General features: G+C 48.5%; 2 protein-coding genes and 1 long non-coding RNA gene across 9 annotated transcripts; 1 reads left to right on the forward strand and 2 right to left on the reverse strand.

The window, feature by feature from the left end:
* Window positions 1-1,786: 1,786 nt before the first annotated feature.
* IL11RA (interleukin 11 receptor subunit alpha) lies at window positions 1,787-12,940 on the forward strand. Of its 7 annotated transcripts, none has more exons than XM_056806003.1 (13): window positions 1,787-1,940; window positions 5,246-5,345; window positions 5,561-5,645; window positions 5,959-6,137; window positions 6,333-6,447; window positions 6,654-6,686; window positions 6,823-6,989; window positions 9,121-9,284; window positions 10,123-10,264; window positions 10,397-10,558; window positions 10,727-10,823; window positions 11,252-11,334; window positions 12,336-12,940. In XM_056806003.1, exons 2-13 carry the CDS (start codon window positions 5,246-5,248, stop codon window positions 12,350-12,352), a joined length of 1,344 nt encoding a protein of 447 aa, XP_056661981.1. In that variant the 5' UTR covers window positions 1,787-1,940; the 3' UTR covers window positions 12,353-12,940. The 7 variants fall into 7 exon arrangements, with proteins under 7 accessions (XP_056661981.1, XP_056661986.1, XP_016279539.1 ...); XM_056806008.1 differs by having other exon boundaries at window positions 1,791-1,940; window positions 5,585-5,645; XM_016424053.2 differs by lacking the exon at window positions 1,787-1,940 and adding an exon at window positions 3,744-3,853.
* Window positions 12,941-13,076: 136 nt separating this feature from the next.
* On the reverse strand, window positions 13,077-20,269 carry LOC100028763 (uncharacterized). The gene is made up of 8 exons (XM_056806291.1): window positions 20,139-20,269; window positions 17,738-17,806; window positions 17,447-17,506; window positions 17,000-17,185; window positions 14,422-14,476; window positions 14,026-14,125; window positions 13,614-13,746; window positions 13,077-13,499 (listed from the first exon to the last, which is right to left on the reverse strand). Exons 2-8 carry the CDS (start codon window positions 17,782-17,784, stop codon window positions 13,367-13,369), a joined length of 714 nt encoding a protein of 237 aa, XP_056662269.1. The 5' UTR covers window positions 17,785-17,806; window positions 20,139-20,269; the 3' UTR covers window positions 13,077-13,366.
* Window positions 20,270-22,323: 2,054 nt separating this feature from the next.
* On the reverse strand, window positions 22,324-25,073 carry LOC130455549 (uncharacterized). Its single transcript, XR_008913603.1, has 3 exons — window positions 24,657-25,073; window positions 23,746-23,799; window positions 22,324-22,363 (listed from the first exon to the last, which is right to left on the reverse strand). It is a non-coding gene; the product is annotated as an uncharacterized LOC130455549 (long non-coding RNA).
* Between the last annotated feature and the right edge of the window lie 1,782 nt (window positions 25,074-26,855).

Raw genomic sequence — 26,855 nt, forward strand, 5'->3', positions numbered from 1 at the left:
TCTCAAGGCTGCTCTGGAGAGTTGGGGGAGGGCTGTTGGCGCTTCCTCTGGTCTGAGGATTGGCTGGAGTTGAGGGGAACCCGGTATCTTGGGGGCCAACCTCACCTCAGCTTTGGTGGACAGTAGTCAAATCGTAGCCATGCTGGAGCCAGGTTCTTTTAAATCTTGGCCCTGTATCAGCCCTTCAGGGAGGGGGCCCAGACAAGCCGGCGGCGGTGCAGTTCTGCTGGCAGACACTTCACATGGGTGTTCACATGGTTCAGAGCTACTCCCGCCCTCCCACGTGCTGTAGGCATACTGATACAGAGATCAGTTATGAGCCTGAAGGGAGCCACATGCCCTGCTGTGTCTCTCTGGCAGCGTGCCTGGAAAGGGGGTATGGGGGGCTGGGGTGGGGAAGGATTCCAGACTTTTACAAAGCACTTTCACACTAACTTCACTGAATCCTTAGGACAGCTTGGTGAGGAAGGGAGGAAAGGAAATATGAGTGTGCATTTACACAAATCGCCAGTCCAGGGCTCAAACTTCTGATTTGTGGGGCAGGGAGGGTGGTGGAAGGAAAAAAATCCTTGGATTAGGCAAAAGTCTGAATCCCAACCTTGCCACTTAGCAGTAGTAATTCATGCAGAAAGGGGGGTTTGGTTTGCTTTTCCTCATCTGTAAAATGGGGAGGGGTTTTGAGGAAGTGATTATATCTTTTAAGACCCTTTCAGCTGTAAATCATATGATTTGTTCCCGCTATACTATGAGCCTTTTCCAAGTCTCAAGTTCTGGCTCTGCTTCAGGAGCCAACTCAACTCAGACTTCAGGAAAGGAATTTCACCTCCTTAGTTCTTGGTTTCCTCATGTAAAATGAGTTTCTTGTGCTAAATTGGGGGTTCTTAACATGGACTCTAGATAGATTTCAGGGGGTCTGAACTTGGGAGGAAAGATACATTTATGTCCATCAATTTCAAATGAAATTTAGAATTTCCCTTAATTATGAATGTGGACAGGTTGGGGTCCACAGTCACAACCAGATTGCCAGAGGGGTCCAGAATATAAAATAAGTCCCCCCCCCCCTTTATAGATGGTATCTAGGGTTCTTTTCAGCTTTGACATCCAAGGATGGATTCTGGGACCACTTCTCTCCTGCACCATATTTGCCTCATTTCTTTGTGGGGCACTCTTTACTTGTGTGTCCTACCATAAAGTAGAGGGGTTAGGACATGGGAGGAATATGGAGATAGTAGGACCTATGAGAGCCGGAAGCTCAAAGCGCTTTTCTTTGGGTTGGAACTGAATCCCTTCAAATACCCCTGCCTCACTACACTTCTGAACCGGGAAGGGCCAGCCACTTCATTATCTTAAGTAGCAGTTCCCTCATCAACCCACAGGAATATTTAAGTCTTCCCACTCTCCCCATCTTGCCAGCAGTCATAGGTTGATATAACACCCCATTGGGGCCCCTCGGTATGAAAGGGAACATCGGATAGATAGTCCCTTCATCCTTCCCGTGGTCTCTAATCAAGGCACATACCTTCTTCTGGCTAAGACCAGAAGTCTCCCGAACATTTAGAGTTCCAACTCCATCCCCATATCTGAGTCTGGAATCAACTTTCCGAACCCACGTGACCCTCTGAGCCTCGCACCATTCCCTCCCTGGGCAGCCCCTTTCCTTTCCCTAGTGTCAATGACCAGGCTCCCGCCCTCCCACCAGTCGGTTGCCTCTCCCGCTCCAAGGACAGGAAGTGTCCGGGCAGGGGTGGGGGCCTGGGTGGAGGCCGGTGATTGGCAGTACGGGACTCCAATGGGCCTCAGAGCCCACCCCTTTACCCCCATTCCCCAACTCCGCTGGGACCGGAGGGCTCGAGCCGGCCCCGCTCTGCCCTGGGGGGCGGGGGGCCGGAGAGTGTGTAGCGGAGTAGGGAGCGGGCGGGCTGGCGGCGAGGCCGCGTAAGGTGAGGAACGGTCTGGTGGGGTAGGGGGGGCGGGGTAAACGCGGCCGCCCCTCGGGCCCTGTTGCGCTGTTCTCTCGGCTGGGTGGAGAGTGCAAGTGTCTGCGTGTCTCTAGTCCTGTCTGGAGAATGTGTTTGGTGTGTTAGAGCGCGGGTCTGTCTTCCCACCCAGCCCCGAGTCCCAGGCCCCCTTCGAGCTGACTCTTAAATGTCTCTCTCTGTGCACGCTTGTCTCTTCTCGGTGTCTCTCCGCGTCTATTCGGTCACTTCCTCCCCCCTGTGTCTGATTCCCTAGGACCTGAGCTTGCCAATTGACATTTGAAGGACACTGGGGAAAGGAGAGAGGATCTTAGTTTATGATGGGGGAAATGGGAAGCCTGGAACCCCAACTGGCGAGGGGGCTGCGATGGGAGATGGGTGCCAAACTATGTTAGGCGTAAATGTGCCCGTTGGAGAGTGTGCCAGTGGGGATGAGTGGGTGAGCTGGCTCTGCGCGAGTATATGTGTGTGGGTCCAGATTGGTGCGCCAACGACGTTTTCTGAACCTGGACCCCCTCTCTGCGCCCCACACACCACTCTGCTTTCCAGGAGTAGGGAGAGAGACAGAGACAAAATGATGGATATGGGAGACCTGATCGAGGGAAGAAGAGCCTCTAGGAAGAGTGGAGAAAAGTAGAGGCGGGAGGAGAGACTGAAGCCGGGAGAAGAGGGTGGGAGTAGGGGGCTAGAAATCTGGGGAGGAGGAGGGAAGAGTCAACTGGGGACTAGGAAAGGAGGGAGAAGGGCTTGAGCTAGAACTGAGGGGCCTGAAGAGGGGTTCGGTGGGAGGGCGGGGCTGCGACTAGCCAGAGTTTCCTGAGGGAGGAGTTTAGGGGATGGATTATCAGCCAAACCAGAACTCTCCGTCCACTTTTCTCAGCCTCAGGCCTTCCCCCTTCGCTCTCACCCTCTGGGGAGCAGCCCTGCCCAGTTGTGGAGAAACATCTGGAGTTGGAGAACTGGGGAGAGGGAAAGGGGAGGTTTTGGGGGGAATCTGTATGTGTCTCTTTGTCTCTCTCTGTGATCAGATCTCTATCTGCATAGAAACAGTGCATGCCTGCATTTGTTTATGCCGGGCTATCTATGTGGAAGGAGGGGCTTGGCTGCCTGGAATTGCTTATTTGTTTCTCTGTTGTCTGTTCTTTTGAGTGCCGGGGCAGTCTCTATGAATATGTATCTATGCACATGCTTGTTTGTTTCTATGTAACCAAGGGCTTATGGATATTGGTGACTTGTCTATACACATCTTTGTGTCTGTGCATTTGTGTGCCTGCTTTAGTTTGTGCAGATCTGTTTGTGCACTGCCCTCTCGGAAATCCAGTGTGACAAGCCAACGTCCCATCTGTTTTGGGGGGAGGGTGATACAGCATGTGAACTGTTTTACATTCCCCCTTAGTACACACATACATATGACAGACACATGCATGAACCCATCCATGTGGGCACACAGAAAGCCTCAGTGCACCTTTACTAGATTATATTCACAGACCCATGCCCAACATTCTTGAGGGAGAGGAATGGGGGTTAGGGAAAGGGTAGACCTGAGGCTTCCATTCCAGCCTGTAGGATTGGGTTGGGGGTTGGGGGTGTCCTGGCTGTGGAATTGGCCCATTCCTTAGCTCTGGCCTTACCTCCAGGGCTAGGAGTAGGAGGAAGGGGGAGGGAAGGGGGCCTGGCTGAGGGGCAGTTACTTTCTGCCAGGGAATGGGGGGGAGAAGAGGGGTGGGAATTGGAGGAGCCAGGCTAGGGGAAGTGGAGAGAGGGGGGCTGCCTTAAACTCCCAGAGCTCAGAGCTGAGAACAGAAGCAGAGCAGGAGCTGGCTGAGGGCTGGAGGGAGGAGGCAGGATTATGGACACAGAGAGCTCCAGGACCTAAGGTAGGGGGGAATAAAAAGCAGGGGTGAGGGGGTGCAATGTGATGGAAGTCCTATATCCCACTCTATGGGGAAGGGATCTGCATACACACACAGTCAAATACAAATACATAGACTTGTATACACATGTAGAGAGAAACATGCATTTACATGTGTCCAGTGCCCTATATTTGAAACTGTCTTTCCTCTGGACTTCTCTCTTCTCTACCCCCCCTTCCCCACTCATCTCTAGCACCCTCAATTCACCTTTCTGCTATATTTCCCAGATCCTGCTTCCCAGTCTCCATTCTGCATTCCTCTTTCCTTAGGGTACCCCCTTCCTTCCCCCAAACGCCCTTTTGTCTCTGGGCCTCTGGCAGCAGCTGTTGCATCTGGATCTGGTTAGTCCTTTACCTCCCCTGCTTCCCCTCCCTCTCCCTAAGCCTCTAAGGCTCCTTCCTTCGGTGGATCCTGAAGCAAACTAAGAAAAGAGGGGGACGGTGGCCCAGGGTCTGTTTAGAACCAGATAGTCCCCTTTCAGCCCACTTGGCCCAGGATGGGAGAGGATGAAGCACCCATGATGGTTGGCTTGGGTTGTATTGGGGTCAGAATGTGACTGCACCCTGATGCTCTCCGTCCTATCTGTAGACACTCCTTTTCTCTATGACAGACCATGGGCTGGGGATGGGGGGTGGAGATGCCTGGGTGTCCAGACTGATTCCCAAAGACATTAGTTTCCTAGGCTGAAGGGTTCATATATCCATTCTTTCCTAAGTGGGTCTGGTTTTTTTGGGGGTCCAGGCATCAAGAAGAAAAGGGTTAACAGTGGAGCTGGGCCAAGTGAGAGTGCGGGGGGGGGGGGGGGCACTGCCATAGCAGTGCCAAATTCTGAGCTAGCCCCAGTGCCAAGGGTTGTCAGGAGGAGGCAAGGGTCTGGCACGGACCCCAACGCCTCCGGCTTTTGTTCTCGGCCCCAAGCCCAGAACTGGGGCTCCTAGGGGCTAGGTTGGGGGGTAGGGGTGGTGGTGAAGAGGAGGTAGGACTACTATGAGTATATGAGTCTGCCTCAGTATATATATTAGTATTAACATCAAGTATGCATATGTGTATTTTTGTGAATTTGTATTTCTGCCTTTGTTTATATATGTGAGTGTGGCAGTAGTCTTGTGTGTGTCATTGCATGTATGCCAGTTCCTTTGTATGCTTTGTCCCCTTGCCCCAGAAAATGAAAGTTCCTTTCAGTTTTCTACTTTCAACCTTAGTTTCCCTCCTGGGAACAGATCAGATCCTGGACAGATCCCTGGAAGGGAGGCAAGGAGGAAGGAAAGATACCTAGGAGAAAATGGCACTCCTGGTGTCTGGGGTCCTAGAGAGTCCCTTCCCTGGAGATGACCATGTACCTCTTTCTCTTTCCAGATGAGCAACGGTTGCTCTGGGCTGGGCAGGGTCCTGGTGACTGTGGCTGCAGCCCTAGTGTCTGTCTCTACCACTGACTCTGAGTCTTGGGGTCCCCCAGGTGAGAAAGCATGGCTCAGATCAGGGTCCCCAACTACTGACCTAAGGGAGTTACCTGACCTTTGAGTTAGGATGACACAGGGGCCCCCAACCTGTGTTCCCTAGGACCTAAGGGCTGATGCTCAACTCTTGGAATCCCCAGCAACCACCATTCTCTGATATGGGAGGGATTTGGGGGAGGGTTCAGGAGTCAGCATGGGGAGGCTTTCTCCTCAGAATTCATACCATCCCCACTGGCAGGGGTCCAGTACGGGCAACTTGGAGAGACCATTGTGCTTTTGTGTCCAGGAGTGGCTCCTGGGTAAGTATCTCAACTCACTTATCTCTTGTTAATCCTGACTGTCCTCCAGCTTTCATCATAACTTTCTCATCTTCAGGGAGTGAAGAGGTGGGATTTGGAGTCAGGAGCTGAGGGAGCAGGGTGGGCTTGGGTGGAGGATGCACTGACTTCTGCACTTGACCTTTTATCCCTTGTCTGGCACCTAGCATGGTGCCTGGCACATAGTAGGGGATTAATGTTTCTAGATTGATTCTCCTAACTTCAACCATGCTCCTTCTCCAACTCCGTCCTGCTCCATCTTTAACCCATCCTCACCCATACCTTATATCTTCAGGACACTGGTTTCCTGGCACCGAGCAGAAGGCCATGCACTCCTGGAGACATCGAGGTCAGAATTAGGGTTGGGACAACAGGAATTGGTCCTGGAGCGGGTAGATAGCCAAGACGAGGGCACCTATATCTGTCAATCCCAGGATGGGGATACCAGAGGCTCTGTGACGCTTCAACTAGGCCGTGAGTGGTGTTTGGGGGTTGAGGGTAATTGTAATAACCTAAGGGATGGCATGAGTGACCTTGATGGGGAGGTGGGGATGGAGTTGAGTGGGACTGTGAAGCACTGGAAAGAGGTGGGACCATAGCAAGGAAGAAACTTGGAGTAGAGTAATTGATGCCTCCCTGGCGTCCCCAGCTCCTGTCCCATCCCCACAGACCCCCCATCTCGTCCCATGGTTTCCTGTCGGGCATCAGACTATGAGAATTTCTCCTGTTCTTGGAGCCCCAGCCGGGTCAGTGGGCTCCCCACACGATACATTACTTCCTACAGGTGCGTGAACATGGATGGAATGGGCACAGGGGATATGGGGAGAAGGGAAAATTGGGGGTAGACAGACTACCCCTGGGACCTCCTTATGAAAGGTCTCCAGGTAGGGAAATGCCAACTGGGAGGTTGTAGTGATTGGGGAGATATCCCTTCCTTTGGCAGCCCACAGGCAGCCCAAGGCAGCCCTTCTCTCCTTCCTTCTTGCACAGGAAGAAAATCATTCTTGGAACAGAAAGAGGAAGGTAAGAAGCCCCAATCCTCCCTTATTCCCTGGTGGACTCTGTGGAGAAGGGTGATGTGGGCAGAGTTTCATGATGTGGGGTCCACAGTATGACTGGTGTTCCTGATGCCCACTGTGCTCTTCCCCCTAATATTTAGACCAGCGCTATCTGCAGAGCCCCGACCGTGCTTACCAGAACTTCCTGGGGCTACCCGGTGTGTGGTCCATGGTTCAGAGTTCTGGAGCCAGTATCGGATTAATGTGACTGAGGTGAACCCCCTGGGGGCCAGTGCCCGCCTCCTGGATGTGAGCATGCAAAGTATCTGTGAGTAAGCCCCTTGGATGCCACCTAAAATACTGACTTCTATCACGAAACATCTGTGAATGACACCCCAAATGCTGACCCTGGCCAAGGAAGTCCATTTAAGAATGGCCTCAGTGACTACTAGAACATGGAGTGACCTCATGCGATTCCCTCAGAAACTGACACTCCCAGATTGATAGATTTAAAGCTAGCGCGGGCCTCAGACGCCATTGAGTACAACCCCTCATTTTACAGGTGAGGAAACTGAGACTAAGAGGGGATAAATGCTCTTTTTTAGGGTTCCCCAGCGAGGAAGTACCAGTGACAGTATTCGAAGTCGGGTCTTCCTAAGTCCCAATCCAGCACTCTGCTGATATCTAATTGTCTTAACTCTGTCATCACACGGTCTCCTGTCCATGATCCCCTAGCATTGATTTTTTTTAACCCTTACCTTCTGTCTTAGAATGGATACCAAGAATTGGTTCCAAGGCAATAAGGGCTAGGCGACTGGGGTTGTGTGACTTGCCAGGGGTCACACAGCTAGGAAGTGTCTTGATGTCAGATTTGAACCCAGGTTCTTCTGACTCTAGGCCTGGTATGCTATCCATTGTGCTACCTAGCTGCTCCCCCTGCACTGACTTCTATTAAGAATCGTCTCAACATCGCCCTGTCCCAATGTATCTGTCACCTTCCATACTGTTCCCACAAAAAGACAGACACTGCAGGCACACTAACCAATTATTCTGCAGAAAATGTCATCAGACTTCCCACCAGCCTTTCTTACATGGAGACTAGATTACCAATACCCACCCACAAGGGGCCCCTAGGACGCCTCCTTGCAAAAACTGACCATATCAGGGTAGAGTGTTTTTGGATAATTCTTCTCTGACCTCCATATTAGATTAAGGAGGACTGGGAAAAGAGCTTTTTGTTTTGATTTTTTTAAACCTTACCTTCTGTCTTGGAATCAACACCAAGCATCAGCTCCTAGGCAGAAGAGCAGTAAGAGCTTGGCAATTGGGGTCAAATGACTTGCCTAGGCAGGGTAACCCAGCTAGGAAGTGTCTTTGGTCAGATTTGAACCCAAGATCTCCCATCTCCAAGCCTGGCTAACCGCTGAGCCACCTAGCTATTTGGAGTTATTTCTTTTTGCCAAAGGGAAATGGAATTTTATACATGAGAAGCAGCAAGGAGGTATTACTGAATTGCAGTGGGAGGAGAATAAGGAGACTGGAAAGGTAGTAAAGGGTCAAGTTAGGCTTTACAAGTCAAAAAGACTCTTCTATTTGATCCTGGAAGTACTAGAAAGCCACCAGAGCTTACCCCAAAGGACAGACCTGAATTTAAAAATCGTTTGACAAATGAATGGAAGATGGACTGGAAAGGGGAAAGACAAAGAGAGGCAAAGAGAGTAACCATCAGGCTACTGCAGCAATTCGGGTATGAGGTGATGACCTGCACAAGGCCTCTCTTCAGAAGAGAGAAGGGTTATGCAAGAGGCGACATGAAGATGGATCTACGGGACTTGACAACTGATTGAATATGGGAAGGCCAGACAGGAAGGCGTCCAGAGTGAGGCTTAGGATGTCCTCATACTGCCAGTACAGTGTTGCCCTTGATACTTGTAGGGAAGTTAGGAAGAGAGGAGAGCTTCCAGGGAAAGAGTCCTTCCGGTCTGGATCTGTTGAGTTTACGATTTCTATGTGGCATCCCATTTGAGCTGTCTAGACGGCAGTTGGAGGTCAGGAGAGAGGTTAGGGCTGTACAGGTAGATTAAAGACTCATCTGCACTGATGGAGGATAGTGGGATCCATGAGAGCGGATTCACCAAGTCAAGTAGTATAGAGGGTGAAGGCCAAAGCCTTGGGGGGCACCCGCTCTGTGCTCACCCCAAGACGTGAAAGTCACAGTGAAGTGAGTCACACGTCTATACCATTGATATATATTACGTACATAGATACCTATTACAACGCCCAACTAGGTAGAGAGCTGTGGCCCAATTCTCAAGCCTACGTGGCAGTGCCCCCACACACAAGCGGACCTCTCCCAGCATGCCGGTCGTGTATGGGGAACGTCATCCTACCCTTACCTCTGACACATCCTCCCACCCCCTTCCACCCCCTCACCCTGAGCCCATCCTCCATGTTCACAGTAAGGCCAGACCCACCCCAGGGACTTCGAGTGGAACCGGTTCCTGGGGCTCCCCGACGCCTACTGGTCCGCTGGGCCTATCCAAACTCTTGGCCTCTCCAACCCCATTTTCTGCTCAAGTTCCGACTGCAATACCGCCCTGTGCGCCACCTGACCTGGTCCATGGTAAGAGAAAACGTGGGATGGAGGGCTTAGTCAGGCCAGGCTAAGGGGGACCTGGTGAAGGAATGGAATGGAGGCAGACACTTGAGCCTTTTCCACAGGATGGGTGCCCTCCGCTCTGGGGGTCTTTATGGCTAAGGATTCTTATCTTCCCAGTGAACCTCCTGTCCCCGTGGGCTCAGCCTATCGGGTGTACCCCGGCTTTTGGTCCTCCCACCCGATTCAGTCTCCGTTTCTCAGCTCTTTAGTTTGCTCCCCTCTCTGGAGTTTACAAGTAGATGGTGGCTTCTCGCCGCTACTGAATTGCTACAATATTTGCTAGGCCAGCTGAGCACCTGCCCTACCCACCTCCACCCCAACATAGAATGATGCCAAGAAAGAATCAGGGGTGTCGATTTGCAGGTCAATTGCCAGATGGAATCTGGGCTTGACCAACAATGTTCTGTTTCCTTAGGCAAATCACTTCTCTGGGAATCAGTTTCCCAATCTGTAAAGGGAGGGGAGTGGCCTCTACCACGGGCTCCCTGAGGCACGTTCTTCACTCCCTTCTACCACTAACATTGGAGACTTGCAGCTCCTAAGCTAATGTCAGGCCTGGCCGCAGACACCATCTATTTTATGGGCCCCAGGGGAATGTCTGGGCATCCCGTGCCCCCAGTGATGCTGGAGCAGGAAAGCCGCCCACTCTGAGCCATCCAGGCCCGGATCAGATGTCAGAGCTACGTGCAGACATTTCCTGGTGTAGGACAGGGCTTCTTTCCCTGTGCTCCTCCTCCCCACCTCATGGATTGTTCCTGCCAAAGCACCCCATGTCCCCAGGTCCCTCCCTGTGACCCCACAGGTGGAGCCCTCCGGGCTAGAGGAAGTGATCACGGACGCTGTGGCTGGGCTGCCCCATGCGGTGCGTGTGAGTGCTCGAGACTTCCTTGATGCTGGCACCTGGAGCGACTGGAGCGAGGAGGCCTGGGGGACCCCAAGCCCTGGTGAGGGGAAAGGGGGAATGTCTGGGTGCAGGAGGATGGAGGGGAAGGAGGAACCAAGTCCTGCCCTAGGAGATCTGGGGAGCAGCCCAGCGCGTGGGGCCTGCCCTTCAGAGGCTGCTCTTGCTCCGTTAGTATTGGTGACCTCTGGCCCAAGCACCAGACCCATCGAGAGGCCTGCGGAGACAGAGACGCAGACGCAGGTGCACACCAAGGTGCAGGCGCAGACCGAAATGAAGCCAGAGAGACACGTTCTCCCTGAGCCTTCCCTGCAGCCCGACTCTCAGCCGCTAATGGGTGAGCGGGCTGGGTGTGGCAGGGAGGTCACAGACTGCTGCCCCCTGGGGATAGACAACCCCCAAAGAGGCAGTAAGTTGTGGGGGGCTGCCCCAAACGCCCCCAGGACCTCCACCTGCTGCGGTGGGGCCAAGCTGTTTCTCAGGAGGGTTCTCCTTCCACCACCAGACCACAGGGATCCTCTGGAGCAGGTGGCCGTGGTAACATCTCTGGGTGTCTTCTCTTTCGTGGGTCTGGCTGCTGGGGCCCTTGTACTCCTGCTCTGGTGAGTGACCCCAGCCCCAGGGTTAGGTCAGCACACCATCTCCTCACCGTCAAATACCTTCGAGGTGCCTCTCTCACTCCACTGACTCCCTTCTTATAGCTTATCTAGCCACAGACTCCCTTTGGACTTTTCCCTTTTACAAAATATTGGTTTATGGTATAGGTGGAAGAACACTGGTTCTGGAGTTAGAAGACTCCTGAGTTCAAGTCATACCCTGAGCTTTAATTATAGAATGAAGGGTAAGAGCCTTCTGGCTCTTAATCTATGATCAAAGGCACCTTAGAGATCATTTCTAGACCAACCTCCCCATTTCTTCGGGGGTTCTGAGACCTACTGACCCCTCTACTAACTGACCCAACTACTCTGACCCTTGTGGAGGACTGAGATATCCTAGACTTGGGAAAACTCATTCATTGTGCTCATGACAGGCTAAGACTAAGAGGAAACAGAAAAGGGGCCGCCCCGAAGCCTGGTTTCTTGGCTCCTATGGTGCAAGTGAAGACCATGCCTGGTGAGTGCCATGGATGGTTCCATGGGTGGGAAAACTAAGAGGGAACCTCCTGCTCCTCATCTGTATCTTTATTCCCATCCAAGTCACCTCCTTGATCTCTAATCTTGTGACTCACCATTCTCCTTATCACATCTCCCCTATTCAGGTCTTTCCCTTGGGTTTTCGGTTCCAAGTTCCTATCCTCCTAGGCAATCTCATTCAGTCCACCCCTGACCTCTGGCTCTTTCCCTTATTTCCCAGGTTGGGGGCTCATACAGTGAGGCTGTAAATATCTCCACTATCCAAACTCTTCCCCTTTCAGGATCCCAGCTCTGTCCCCTTAACATTTCCTCTTTTGCCTCAGCTTTTTGGTTGGGCTTCATAGTCACCTGTGGTATTAGGGGAGGGTCAGGAGATTGGGAAGAGGACTCTGAAGATCATTCCTGTGATCAAACAAGTATGTTTGGAATTCTGCATACCTAGCCTTGTGCTGGGCTATCGCAAGAAGGAAATAGAATTTGCTTGGGAAAATGAAAAGAATTTGAACAGAGAACAGGATGGGACAGTGTGTGATCAAGGGTGAATGTGTGGTTCAGAGTGGAGAAGCTGGGAAAGGTTAAGGTCAATGTGAGCTGGAATAGTCAGGGAAGCTTTAATGGTGAATTTAAGCAGGACCTGGTGGGAATGGTAAGATGTGGATTGGTGAAAAGGATTAGGTAAGGCATTCTCTTCTGGGAGAATAGTTCAAGCATAGTGTGAAGTGGGGAAAGAGGGGAGAATGATTTAGCTAAGAGCAGGAGATAAATAGGGAAGAGCAGCAGACAGGACCTCAAGCATTTGGGGCTTGGGGTGGGAGGAGAAAAATACTTAGCTCCCCTCCCTCTCTTCCAGCTTTGGTCTTCTTTGCTGTAACATTTAAGATATTTTCCTTTGGGATGTGGCCAAGGAGTCCAAAGATGGGCCAGGGGTGCCTGCAGAGACCCTTCCTCCAATTACTTCCCTTTTCTTTTGCTTCCTTACAGTGGCTCAAATCCTGTAGTGAACTTTGGATGATCTTACTCTTAGTAAGATCTTTACAATCAGCACCAGTGTGGAGAGGCAGCTGGAGTTTCTGGAAAGACAATAACCCCCCTCGAACTCTACCATTCTGAGGGGCTATTGTTTAGGGTCCATTTTTGTGGGACTCGCAGTATCGCTACCATTTGCTTTTCAGTGTGTGGATGAGCGACTCCTTAGTTATGGAGTTCATGCAACATCCTCCCTTTCCCACCCCAACCTGGCTTTGCATAAGGGGAACAGACTTCCCTCTGAAACATCTGGGGCCATAAGGGACATACATTGAAATACACCCAAGGCAAGGTGAGGTGTTTCTGTGTACATGTGTGTTTGTGTGCCTATGTGTAGGAATATGAGTCCTTCTGATGACTGCACCACTGTGGTTGTTTGGACACGTACCTATATAAGCCTCCTAATTTGTGTGTGTGTGTGTGTGTGTGTGTGTGTGTGTGTGTGTGTGTGTGTGTGTGCATGTATGTGTACAGTGGACATTGGTGAGAGAGGAAGCTTGGAGGAGAGTAGGGTATTATTGCCATGTATCTATGTGAATAAAGGGAATTAGGAGTTGTCATTCCTTCTACATAAATTCTTCTGAAAGAGAAGGAAAGTCTGAAGGTGTTGGAGATCAATGGAGAAAGTTATTTCCTGGTTTTTTCCAACTCATCCCAGTTTCCCTCCTTGATGTTTTGAGCTATGCTACCAAAGGCTTCTGTCCAGCTCAGCTTTATTAGGGGAAAAAGTTACCTGAAGGCAATGGGAAGGGGGCTGCTTTCCATCAGGTCTGATCCTCAGGGCCAAATTCCCGTTTCCTGTGCAGAGTTCAACCATAGGTCCATTTGATCTCTCCCCCCCCCACCTTGGGCCTCTAAGGAAATGACCAACACTCCACTCCCAGAAGGTCAGGCTGTAGATTGGGTTGGGTTTTTTAGGAAAAAGACCTGAACTGAAATGTATCAGTTCTTACAGGAGACTGGAAGAATGGAGGGGGCAAGGTGGTTTAGGGAGTTGGGTTGAGCCCAGGGCTGGGACCAAGATCCTTCGGCCTCATGTTGTTTCGGTACAACCACCTTGCTAGAGAACGGTTGTTTGGGTGAACACAAACAGGTCTTCGATGATGATTTCGGTGTAGCCTGAGGGGACAGGATAAGGGATTAGTTGGGAGAGCAAGCCAATGATGAAGAGGGGACTGAGTGATGAGTCTTAAAGGTGAGGTCAGGGATCTCAGGGGTCTGACTTGGACTCACACATAAGCCTTTATATGACAGTCACCATTGGCTTCTTGAAGGTCTACCCGGATGACATTCCGTAGTAATTTATTGGGGAGATTCTTTCGATAGACTTGGGTGCAGCATGAGATGCTGGGGTCTGGGGGTAGTGCTGAGAGAAGTAAAGAATAGAAATGTGCTGAGTAATCTTAGGGGACTGGAGACCTTCAACCCAAGAACCCATGTCCTTCCAGTCTAAGAATTGAGAACCTCTCTCCCCACAAGTCTGAGGGACCTCTTCCTACAATCTAAGAGACTTCAGCAGACACTTGAATTTGACAACCTAAAAGACAACTTCATTCTCCCCCAATCCAAGAGGACAACTCCCCTCCCAACTGTGTTCTCAAACCCTCCTCCATACCTCAGTCTTTACCCAGATCACTCATCTCACCTTTCCTGGGGCTGAAGTTGAATAGCACCAGGGTCAGAATTAGGATTAGCTCCATCCCCTTCATGCTGCTTCTAGGGAGCTTAGGCTGTGCAGGGAGCCTCTGAAAACACATGCCGTGTGGCCCAGCCTTTTAAATTGGGACTGGTTTAGGGGAGGAGTGAGGTTCCCCTGTACCCAAGGTCTGAGTGAAGGCATTTCTTGGAGGCTCCACCCTCCCTCTCTTCTTGGTAGGGGTGTGGAAGTTCTCATTCCCCAGGACTCCTCTTCACCACCCCTTCAGTGGTGGAGTGGGAAGAGGGGCCCCTGGGCTTCAGATGAGTCATGAACAGGTGGGACTCGGGCTCTTTCCTTTATGGTCCTGTGACCAAATGTGACCTCCCTGACCAGTATAGTCACCTGGTAGTCCATTTCTCCCATCCCAGTTCCTTCAAAACAACCAATGGATGACGATCTTCAGAGGTCATTGTGTCCTTGTGTTTCCATATAGTTCCTCCAGAAGGTTAAATGGCTATCCTAAGTCCCTATCCCCATGTGCACCTATTCTTTGTCTAACTGTAGGTTCTCCCTTTTAGTAGGGACTTGAATCCTAGGGCTAGGAGAAGAGAGGCCTTTTAGTCCTGGATGTGTTACTGTTTTCTGGGCAAAACTTTCCTCCTATGACCTGACCTACTTCTAGCTTCTTCCCAGATTATTGGATTTCTCTTTTCTTTATTCCCTGATGAGAGGTTAGCCTATGATTGAACACACTAAGAGGCAAAAATGAGGATTCCTACACAGTGACATTTTGTGACACTTCTCATCACTGTCACTTCCATTAGTGCATTTAAAAACTGCATTTCATCACAGAAAGTGACAGTCACTCACACACTTGCATTCATAAGCCCTTATGAGAAGAGCCTCTGGATGGGAAATACCCTCATAAGTGGATGCAAACCGAGACTGATAGCAGATCTGGCAGATCTTTCCTTTCCACCCTTTATTTCTTGCCCCAGCATGTCTCTTATCAGGAAAAAGTGACTATCATAGTAACAAGGCACAGACTTGAGCTAATTCCCACCCTTCTCTCCCTTTCAAAATAGTAGAGCGAATGGGAAGAGGGGACAGACAAGATAGAACTTCGTCTTAAAGATTATTTTCTAGAGGATTGAATATGGTGGTTCTTTTGCCTTGTTTCTGAGCTCCAACCCTATCCCCTCCTCCAATAGCCCTGAAGATCCTCTTGTCTTTCCTCAAAATGTGGAAAGCTAACTAAACTTGCCTCCTTGATTCTCCATGTTGGGGGGTTAAGAGCTTTAAGGGAAATGCCAGTAATTTATTCTTGGTAACGTTGAGGGATAGAGCCCGATTTGGTCCCTTTTCCGGAATCAGGGCAAAAGTAGCAGGAATCTAAACCTGGGAAGCCTATGGCTTGGCATTTTGGGGACAACTGAGTTCTTGATGTAGCAAAGAGGGTAGGTCCAAGAAGAGATGAGGGCCAAGTTGATGCCAGGTAAATCATAGAAGTACACACTCTAGGAAAATATGAGGTTCTTGTCCCTGGAATGTGTCAGCCTGAACAAGGAGATATGAGGTTTCTAAAAGGAATTGGGAACAACCCCAACTCTGACCCAAGTCACCTACCTGTAAGGACAAAACCTAGGACTCCAGAGCTCAAGTACAACCGATATATCTCCATTTCTAAGAGGAATGGTTGAAAGGCCTGGGATTGTTTAACTTGGAAAAGATAACACTTAGAAAAACATTTTAATAGCTTGAAAGAATGGGAAGGGGCTGGAATTAAGACAGTGTATGGCTCCAGGCAAAACCAGGACAAATGGATGAAAATTAAAGGCAGGTTTCTGCTCAATAAATTTCTAACAATTACAGTTTTTGATAAAGTAGGATTGCCTTCTGATATAACTTTTATCAATAGAGATGATTAAGCAGGCAGGAACAACAATGAAAACAGGAATTCGTATGGTAGTAAGATTTAGGTTCCTTATCTGAATGGGCTTAATGACCAGCCCTACAGGGTATTGAATGAGGATAACTAAGGTAGGACAGTGCATCTGGACCCTTGGGATGGGTTGAGGAGATCCATTAAGGTTGAGGAGAGATGCATTAAGCCCAGTAACCAGGGTTTCAACATAGTCTGGATTAGAACTTGAACAATTCAGAACCATGAATTTTAAAGTAAGTTTTGTGTATTTTGGCTTTTTTCATCTGTTTTACTTTAGCTTCTTAAAGTAATGGTCGCTTAAAAAAAAAAAAAACTTTAAACAAAAATAGTTTTCCAGGAACTGAGTAGAAAAAAGGTTGGTTTGCTCCTTGTGGCCATTGCTGGTAGTGGTTGCAAGTTGCCAATACCGGGGCTAGAGAATGGATAGAAATGTGGTACCAGTCGGGTGTAGACGTGTTTCATCCCCCCCCCCCCCGTTTTATATAATTATAGGATTTAGAACTGGAAGGGCCCTTAAAGATAGTCTAATTCAACCCCCTTTTTTTTATTGATGATGAAACTGAGGTCAACGGAAGTTCCTCACTCAGGGATTCCATGACTGGCTATTTGCTATTGGAAGTCCCTGATGCTGGTTCACAGATGGGGTGTTCCTGATGAGTGTCACTGATGGGCTGCTGGTACTAACTGGGGATCACGGATGAGGGCGGTAGCTGATACTGATCGGTGGCCCCCTCCCTTAATGGGGGATTCCTGATACTGAAGAGGAGTCCCTGACGGGGAGGGTCAATGATATTGGTTTGGGAGGGACGGGGGACTGCTGCGGCTCAAAAGGGTAGGAGAAGAGTGAATGAAGAGGGGTAGCGATCCTTCCAAACCCACAGCCTTCCCCTTGGGGTAAGGGAAACGTAAGCACCAAACCCAGTCCGCATACATGCCGGTTCCCTTCCTCTTCCCTCCCCCCACCCAACAGCGGCAGCGGCAGCGGCAGCGGCAGAGACTGGCTGGCAGAGTCAGGATCCAGGTTAAATCCTTTACTCCACGGTACTGCTGGGGAGCGGTTGGGCCCCGGCCCGATAGACCGATGCTTGCTGGGTGCCCCGGGGCGGCACTGCCGGACGGCGGGGACTGCTTCGCCTGGAGGGGTGGGGGCCCAAGCCCCTGGACAGGCAGCTCACTAGGCGGGGAAGGGGTTCCAGCTTCTGCCCCGGGGGGGGTGCTGCGCTGTGGAGGGTTCACGGGCAAGGCTCCAGAGGCCTGGGGCTGGAAGGGGACTGGGGGAGGGGGCAGTGAGGTAGAGAGGGGCGGGGTGCAGGCAACATTCAGTCCTCCTCCCACAATCCCCACCCCAGCCACCTCTGAATCTTGGGAGAAAATGAGGCAGCGCCTCCACTCCAGAGGTGTAGGCGGACTGCGTCCCAGGGAGTCCTCACCTCTGAGAACCGCCCCCAGCCCCTTTCCAGGCTCTTCCCAGACCCACCTCACCTCTTTTCCCTCCGCCACATCCGCAACCAGGGGAAGAAGTAAAAACAGCCCCAATAGATCCTAAAGAGGAAGCCAAGACGGGAAAAGAAGGGATTGGGGGAGGGGCAGCAAGGCCCAGCCCCTCGACCCTTGGGGTCGGTCCTTTTATCCACCCTCCTGCCATTTCTCCTCACACCGTCTCATAGTCCAGAGACTCGCCTTACCTCTTTTCATTCCCATGCCCCCTTCTCCACTATTCCCCCTTCGTCGCCGCCGCTGCCGCCGCCCATTTGCCCAGTACCCCCAACTCACTCCTCTTCTGCCTCCAGCGCCACTTCGTATCTCTTCAACCCCGGCATGTCCTCGGCTCCAGCCGTAGTCCTAAGGATGTGACATCGTTGGATGGGGCCTTTGGGGGTCCCAAGGCCCCTTGCCTTCCCCCCTCCCTTTTCCTTTTTTTTCCTTTCCCTTCCCCCTCCTTTTCTATGAATCGGGCCCTTACTGCGTCCCACACCTCACCGAGGTCCAACGGCAGTTGCCCTGAAAACAGGAGAAGGGAGGGAGGGTCCTCGGCCGGGGCCCCACCGGCACTTCCCCACCTCCTTGCTCAGACGCCTCTGGCGGGTTCTCAATTAGGTAAAACCGAGAGGCCCAGAAGAGAGGAGGTGCCCACGGCGAGAGGAAGCTTTTATAGGTGGTTCCAAGGAGCTAAGCCTGGGGTGAAGGAGCGTCTATAACTGTAGCCTCGAGGAGAAATCCTAGCCAGGACTGCATCCTACCCACCAACACCCCAAATGCCCCTCACAGAAATCGTCCTATGAGGAGATGATGGCTGTGAAGTAGTGAGAAGAGGAGTTGATGCACAGTGGAAGGATTAGACTGTGAGACAAATCAGGGGATGGAGTTTGATGGAGAGGGAGGGTGAAGATGAGAAGCACTGGGAAAGGCAGGTAAGAAGATGAACATGAGAGTTAAGAGAACGAAATGTAAGGGATATTGAAGGGATGGAACTGAAGAACAAGGAGATAGGGATAAGGGACAAGTGAAGAAATGAGAGATGAATATAATGAAGAGATGGGCAGGGAGGGTTAGGGAAGGAGTAAGACCTGAGAGAACAGTGAAGTAAAATGGACTGAGGCATAACGAGAGGGCATGGAATAACTGGTTTTGAGAGATTTTGGATTTAAAATGAGGAACAGTTAAAGGTAGAAGATGAGGACTTATGAAAGATAATGAGGGTCCATACACTGAAAGGGCAGGACCCAAGAACAATGAGTGGTTGGAGATAAAGGACAATGAAGAGAGGAGGATGAGCAGTGAGAAAATGAGGATAAGGTACAGTATAGAGAGCCAGAAACAAGAGACAGAGAGAGGATGAAGTCTGAGGGAAACAGATGCATAGGAACTAGAGATGGAAAGTATGAGGTAGATTAAAGAAAGAAATGAGGGGGGAGCAGGGAATGGGAGAGGTTGAGAAAGGATGTGATAGGATAAGAGGAACTTGGGTGTGATAAGGGAGAATGAAGTGGCTTCAAGTGAAAGGGTATAGTGGGATGGGGAGGTGGGGAGAGGTAGATAGGAGAGTGGGAGAATAAAGGATAAAAGGGAGGATATGAGCAATTAAGGCAGCTGGAAGATGGAAGAGAGAGTGGGCTAATGGTGATGGGGAATAAAAAATGAAAGGTTTAGACTTGAGGGACAAAAAGGGGGATGTGGAACAGGAAATGAAGGTAATAAATGAGAAGTGAAGAGAGATCAGATATGAAGGAATTGGGGTAAGAGGAGAGGATAATGGGAGGGTTTTGGAGTGAAAGAAATTCGATGATGAGATGGGAATAATGGATGGTTAGAAGGGGAACAGAAAGGATAAAGACTGGAGAATGATGGAGAATGAGTAGAATAAATGGAGGCTGAACAGTGAGAACAGTGAGAGGTGGAATGAATTAAGTGAAGGAGGGATGTGAGAGAGATGGTAGAGATGAAGAGTGAAATAAATGGGGATGAGAAGGGAAGTAGCGGATAAGGAGTGAGGGAGCTGAGAGGAGTGAGGGTTAGGAAAGAGGAGGACGACTGAAGTTGGGAATTGATGGAAAGTGATGAGAATTAAGAATAAAGGAAGAGCCCAGAAATAAAAAAGGGGGGGGGGATGAGGAGGTGAAATGAGAACTAAAGTGAAGTGGGTGGGGGTGGGAAGATTTGGGTACTGATCAGGGATGCTCAGGGAATGATGGGAGGTTTAGGAATGAGAGGAATGGTTATGATGAGGAGAGGGGAAGGTGAAGGTTGAGGTGGAATGGAGTTGGGATGATGTGATTTTAGGAGGGGATTGAAGAATGAAGATCAAGGGGATGATGGGGAAGATTCAAAAAAGTAATGGCGAATGGAGGATCAGCAGTGAGGCGTGATGGGGAACAGGGTGTGGGAAAGAAGGGAGGATGAAAAATTAGGGGAAAGAGGAGGCTGATCAGTGAGGGGTGGTGGCGGTGGATGGATTGGGGGGGCGATGGGGTAGGATGGGCAGCGAGAGGGATGATGGGAGATGAGCCCTGAAGGGCTGGGGATGAGAAGGATGAGCAATTACAAGGAAGGAGGGGGTTGGTGATCATTGAATGGGGAGGGGGCTGGAAAATTAGGAGGGAAGGGGATGAGTGGGGTGACGAATGTAAGGCTCGGCTAGAGGGCGAGGGTAGAGATGAAGGAGGAGGGGAGTCACCTGGGAGGAGGGGCCTGAGGGCCTGCGCAGCAGCCTGAGCTCCCGCCCTCCCTAGCTTCGCCCTAGAGACCGTTACACAGTGACGGAGACGTCACAGGGGTTGGCTGGAGAGCGGGGGGCGGGGCGGAACCTGACACTCACCAGGGATGCGTCTCTGGGTTCTCACGTGGGCGGGCTCGGGGTTCCGAAGCTGTGCCCACTGCGTATCAGAGGGACCAGGAGTGTGTGTGTCACTTCAATTTCCTGCAGGCAGTGGAAGGGGGAAGGGGGAAAAGGAGAAGGAGAAGGAGGAGGTGCTATTCAACAGAGGGCATTGGGGAGCAGTGGTTCCAAGCAGCAGAAATGTCCCAGTTAGGGGGCAAGATGCCCTCGGAATCCAGGAGAGTTAGACCCAGGGAGCTGGCTCGCTTCCTCCCTCAGGCTCATCGTTATAAGGAAGACCTGGGCCCTCAGCCCAGGGAGGGTGCAGATAGCGAAAGAGTCTATTCTATGTATGTACATACAAGAGGGAATATATACATATAGGAAGAGTTTGGTCATTGCCAGAGTTGGGAAAATGACCCAGATAGGCATCCTACTAGCATCACGTGTATCTCTCTGGTTCCCCTCCCTCAGTCACTTTCCCCTTATGCTACCAATCTCTACTAGCCATGCTACCTAGAGGGTATTCGAAGTTCTTGAGTGATTTCAAATCCATTTCAGTTGAACCCCTAAGTGTAGTTTACTGGAGGATATGGATAAAAGTGGCACAAGAAGAACAAATAGGGATGGGTTACAGTCTACTTCGTTAAAAGGAATTTCCAAATCGATGAGATTATAGACTCATTTAGGTATTTGAACAGAAGAAACAGTGAAGTTGCTTCCACTTCTCTGGTCTCTCACTAACCTGATAACTCTTCCAAAGCACAGTTCCAAGTCTGCTTTCAAGTTCCCCTTTATCAGCCTCCCAAGGGACCTATGAGGATTCAAATCCATCCCCTCTGTGTTTTCCCTTTTCCTTCTATCTCCGAAAATCCACTCCCCCACTTCTACTTTCATTCTCCCTCAAATTCCCCACCAGATTTTCCTTCTTTTCCCACACAAGGCGCTGCCCAGCAATTGTTGGCTGAGAAGCATTAATGATGGACTCAAGCCCAAAAGAGGCATATTTCAGGGGATGATTCCCCAAATCAGAGGGACCCTTGGGCTCCTTACAGCAGGGTACTGGGAGGGTTAAGATTACTAGAGGCGTTGGGCAGGAGCAGAGGAAGAAAATGGAGGACTGGAGGAACAGAATGTACTAGTTCCAAAACAAAAGACTAAGGGAGGGGCTGTTGGTTATTCTGGAATTTTTCATACTCCAATTGAAAAAGACAGAAAAAAAAAGTCAGATGGAACAAGATGGAGACAGGGAGACAGATGAGAAAAGAGGAGGGGGATAGAGATAGATAGAAAGAGAAAACACAAAGAACACAGAGTCCCCACACCACCCACCCAGTGGGCAGATCTTCCTTGAAATCTTTTTAGTCTTAGATCCTAGTTAAAATGCAAGCATTTGCAATTTGAGAGAAGGCAAGACTGCAGTCCTAGGTGCTTTCAGGCGTGTACCCCAACTCCTCCCAATTTTCCTGTCAGGAATCCTGACCACAAGCATTTCTCCAAATCACCAAATCTGTTTGTTTTCAACCCATTTCCCATCCTTTCCTAAGAATTCCCTATCTCCTTCCTGTATCCTTTTTTTTTTCTCCTAGCCTCCTCTCTCTCTCTCTCCCATCTCTTCCCTTTGTACCAAGCAGATGAAGCCCTCATAGTTATTTCTTCTGGGCTGCTATTTTCACATTCCATTCTCTCAGCCTCAAAGGCAAATCAGATTCCAAGTGTTCAGGATCTGAAGAATAAAGCCTGTCCCTCCCCCTCCAACTCATGCATGCTATCATAGACTTTGACCATGTCCCTTTCCTGGCCTCCTAGTTTCCACAATCATGAAATGTACTGCACTGAGTTTACCCTTCTAAGGGCTTTATTTTGGATGTGACTCACTAAGAGGTAATCCCAGGTTCAGATTCCTAGTGTCTAAGAAGGGAGGATGAGCTATGCTTGTCTCCTATAGTCATAGATATAGCATTTCAGAGTTGAAAGGGACCTTTGGAAGTGTCTAATTCTAACTTAGTCTCTACAACATCAACAAGGGATGATAAAATTGTACTTGCCTGGTGTCTTGCAAATCAAATTTAAAAGGCTTTAAGCTGAAAAGGAAGAGAGGAGAAAAAGTGCCTATATTTATTTGTTAAGGTAAATATTATAGAGAGTAGCAGCAATGTGGGATAAAGAATGGTAGTTGAAATAATCAAAAGATCACAGAAGACAATATCTAAGATGGGACCCTGATGCAAAAACCAGTCTTAGATATTTGTTTACAAATGCACAGAGGATAAACAAGCAAGTTCCTAATGCAAGGAAGCAAATTTGACCTCATAGGTATCATTGAGACTTGGTAGAATAAGACCCAGACAGGGATATGGCTCTGGAATGGAAACAAAACAAAACAAAACCAAAAGACCAGAGGATGGTAATGAGAGGATGTATGAGGCATTGTATATTAAGATGATATACTCATTTGAGGAGATCTGGGAACAAGAAGGGGAAGAATAGTAGAGAGCAACAGAACAAGTACAGAAATAAGATTGCCTTCTTAGTATACCCTGGAGTGCCTGTACAGAAAGAGGAAAAAGATGAGTTTGAGAAAGGGATTACAAGCCTGGCAGAGAGGCATAAAATAGAAGAGATGAGAGAATTTCAATTATTCAAATATCTGCTAGAGCCCTCTCTGTCCAAAGCAGAACGGCTAATGATGTCTTGACTTGCCTTAATTATAATTATCTCCAGAAGGCAGAGGAACCAACAAGGGGAATTCTATTCTAGGTTTGATTCTCACAGAGGAAGAAAACTAGTTGTTGGTTTGGAAATGATGGGAATCTTGGGAAGAAGCAACAACTCCATCTTAGAATTTGTGATAGAAGGAAAGAAGAAAGCCAAGAATAGTGTGACACACACACAGATTTTAGGAGAGTAGATTTTACAGAACTCAAAGGAAATATAGTAATTCTAAAATTCTGTAGGGGAAATTAACCTAAAACATTTGGTTAAACTTTCAAGATTGAAATTCTAAAGGCACTAAGAGAAATATATTAAATGATGAGTGGGGAAAGAGAACTATTTGTATAAGTCAAAGTGGATGCACAAGCAACTCATGAATCAATTTAGATTTTTAAAAGTCAGAAACTTGAGGATGGAAGCAAGGTCAAGAAGCAAATGATGAATAAATACAAAAGCTTGATGTGGTACTATAAGAATAGTGTCCAAAGTGCAAAAATTCAGAATGGACTGAAGTTGATGAGGAAAGCTAAGGCCGGCAAAAAGAGTTTCATATTGAAATAAAGAAGGGGATCACAAAGAATAGAGGACTGTTGTTCAAGATGGATAGGACAATGAGAACGGATGACAAAGAGAAGGCCCTCAATTCTAATTTTGCTTTTGTTTTCTGCTCCTCTGCTCTGATCTTTGGATTGGAAGGAACTGAACAAAAATGACTAACAGAGATAGCCAACATCAATAATATAGTACTTACCTGCACATTGATAAACTAAAGTCCCCTGGTCGAGATAAACCACAACTTAGAATACTGAAAGAAATGGTAGATGTAATGCCTGAGATAGTGGTTTTTGAAAGATTATGGAGAAAAGGAAAGTTACTGGAAGACTAGTGAAAGAAAAAGACCCCAAATTCAAAAAAAGGAGAAAGTAAAATTAGTAAACTATAGGCCAGTGAACTTGTCTTAGACTGATGGCAAAATTGTAAAATAGATTATTAAAGAAGAGATTCTTAAATATCTAAAAAAAAAAAGAGGTAACGATAACAGCCAGCAAGACTTTTTCAAGAACAGATCAGGCTAAGACAATCTTATTTTATCATTTGGCAAAGTCACTAAAATTGTCTTAATTATACTAAAAATGAACCCCATATGTAACAGGAATAATGGGGTGTGCTCAAAGAAAGGCAGAATAGAATAAAATTTCTGTGGGGGGGGTGGGGAAGTAAGATATTGAGGTCACTTGTTTTTTTTATGTTCATTCTGTTCTCCTCAGATAGATGAGATACTAGGCTGGAATGATATCTATCTACTCTTTACACATTGTTACTCTAGAGGATGTGGTTTTCAGGTTCAGGCTAACTTCCAATCACTGTTATAGTAATGGGGGGAAGCAAGAACCCAAGATTTATATCCAATACTTCATTCTTTCTCACCAAATACCAGTTCCATGATGAACACAATTAGAAATTAGCAAAGAAAACCCATTTTTCCAATTCCATAGCAAAACCGAAGTCAGAGAAAATACACATAGGAGAACATATACCAGACAATACAGAGAGTAAAGGAACTCTCCCATTGGGAGCAAGACAACTCAAGTTCGGTCAAGAGAAAGAGTAGAGTCTCAGATCTCATCCAAGGAGAAATTCCCCTGTTTCCAGCATAACAACCTGGAGACAGGAACATGGTGGAGACAGCCAGCTTCTCTCATGCCAGGTTTTGCTCAAAGTCTTACTTTCCCTTCAGCAAACTGAAGGGGGACTAATAACTTCTCTCTTTTCTCTGGAAGCTGCAAATCTGAAATGCCTGAAGCTACTGCAGATTCTAAAGAACCTAAAGAGACTCAAAGCAATATAAAGAGTCTAAAAAGATTTGAAGAGACGAGAAAGCTAGAAGTGAATGAAGAGAGTCTTTTCTCCTGCTCTCACTAACTATGCTCTCTTCTTCAAAGCAGACACAGGGCATTGATCTTCACCATGAAAGGAGAGGGTCCCACACCAGTGGGCTTTAGGACTTAAGTTACGTATATATCAGTGATGGTGAACCTTTTAGAGATGAAATGCCAGCCCCCCCCCCCCCACTGAGTGCCCTACTGTCCTCCCACTGAATGTCCGGAATATCCTGCTCCCCCCCCATACCTCACACAGGGGAGGGAGAAAGTGCTCCCATTGGGCTGCTGGGCAGAGAGGCAGTGAGAGGGAGGGGAGCAGCTCTGCCTGAGTCTCTCTGCCTTTCTAGTAACAAACTCTGAGTGGGGGAGGGCAAACGTTTGCCCACAGAGAGTGCTCTGAGTACCATCTTTGGAGGCCATGTTATCACTGATGTATATCAAGAAAAAGCTGTGGATACAATTTACCTAAATTTTAGCAAAGCATTGATAAAGTCTCTCAATGCTACTTTTCTGGAAAATGTGGAGAGATGGTAGCCTTAGATGGATTTTGAATTGGTTTAATGGCTGCATATATTTTGAAACTCTTACCTTCTATCTTAGAATGGATACTAAGTCTTGGTTCCAAGACAGAAGAGTGGTAAGGGCTAGGCAATGGGGTTAAGTGACTTGCCCCGGGGTGATACAGTTAGGAAGTGCCTGAGGTCAGAATTGGACCCAGGATCTCCCACCTCCAGGTCTGATTTTCTATCCATTAAACCACCTAACTGCCCCCATGATTTATATATTCAAGTAACTGGAGGAATGTTATTCAAAAGATGGTTCAGAGTTGTTCATTTTGGCTCTATAAAGCAGAACTAGGAGCCAATGGGTGGAAGTTCTAGATAGGGAAATTTAAGCTTAAAATAAGGAAAATCTTATCCATTAGAACAATCCCAAAGAGGCAGCTAGGTAGAACAGTGGATAGAGTGCCAGACCTGGAATTGGGAGTACCTGAGTTAAAATCTGGGCCAGACACCTTTTAGCTGTGTGACCCTGGGCTTAATTAACTTTGTTTGCCTACTCTTTGCCCTTCTGTCTTAGAGTTGTTACTAAGACAGAAAATAAGACTTAAAAAACAGAACTATCTCAAAGTGGAATGGGCTGCCTATAAAGACAGCGGGTTCCCCAATCAATCAAGTATTTATTAGGTGCTTAGAATGTGCCAGGCACATAATAAGTACAAAGAATGAAATAATCTCTTCAGATGAGGTCTGGATGACCACTGGTCAAAATGTGTCATAGAAGGAATCCCTTTTTGGCCATTGGTTGGACCAGATTGCTACTGAGACTCTTCTAACTCAAAAATGTTGACATTCTTGAAACCCCTCATTTTATAGATATGAACACTGAGGCCAAAAAAAGTTTTTAAAATTTCCCAAAGCTATATGAGGAGCTAAGACTAGGAGTTCCTCTTCACAAAACTACACAAAGGCAGAGCAAGACCTTCTTGATGGTCCAGCCTTCTTACAGCATCCCAGGTCATCAGGCTGATACATCCCTGGAACAGTCTATGTTAAGCCCCAGGACCCAGTTCTTCACTGAGAGCTTAGATCTCCTATTCTTTTTAAAGGAGGATGCCACATTATTTCCCTGAGGCCCCCCCCTGCTTTTAAAAAAACCCAAACAACCCTTACTTTCTGTTTTTGTAACAACTCCAAGACAGAAGGGCAAGGGCTAGGCAAACAGGGTTAAGTGAACTTGCCCAGGATTACACAGCTAGTATCTGAGACCAGATTTGAACCCAGGTTCTCCTGGCTCCAGGCCTGGTTCTCTATCCACTGAGCCATCCAGCTGCCTCTTCATATAAAATATTTAAGGGTAGCTGCCAGCTAAAATCATAGGATCTCAGAGTTAGAAGGGATCTGAGGCCTCATCTAGTCCAATCCCTTTTCTGAACAGAATTGCCCTCTATGGTGATTGCACTTGCAATTTTTAACCC

This window comes from Monodelphis domestica, chromosome 7 (genome assembly GCF_027887165.1).
Source record: "Monodelphis domestica isolate mMonDom1 chromosome 7, mMonDom1.pri, whole genome shotgun sequence".
Taxonomy (NCBI): domain Eukaryota; kingdom Metazoa; phylum Chordata; class Mammalia; order Didelphimorphia; family Didelphidae; genus Monodelphis; species Monodelphis domestica.

Coding starts and splice junctions, on each gene's coding strand:
- IL11RA (XM_056806003.1), top strand. CDS start 5,246: ATGAGCAACGGTTGCTCTGGGCTGGGCAGGGTCCTGGTGACTGTGGCT. Junction 6,138..6,332: donor TGTGACGCTTCAACTAGGCC/GTGAGTGGTGTT, acceptor CCATCCCCACAG/ACCCCCCATCTCGTCCCATG. Junction 10,824..11,251: donor GCCCTTGTACTCCTGCTCTG/GTGAGTGACCCC, acceptor TGCTCATGACAG/GCTAAGACTAAGAGGAAACA.
- LOC100028763 (XM_056806291.1), bottom strand. CDS start 17,784: ATGCCGGGGTTGAAGAGATACGAAGTGGCGCTGGAGGCAGAAGAGGA. Junction 17,507..17,737: donor GCGCTGGAGGCAGAAGAGGA/GTGAGTTGGGGG, acceptor CTTCCTCTTTAG/GATCTATTGGGGCTGTTTTT. Junction 13,500..13,613: donor TGTCATATAAAGGCTTATGT/GTGAGTCCAAGT, acceptor CTGTCCCCTCAG/GCTACACCGAAATCATCATC.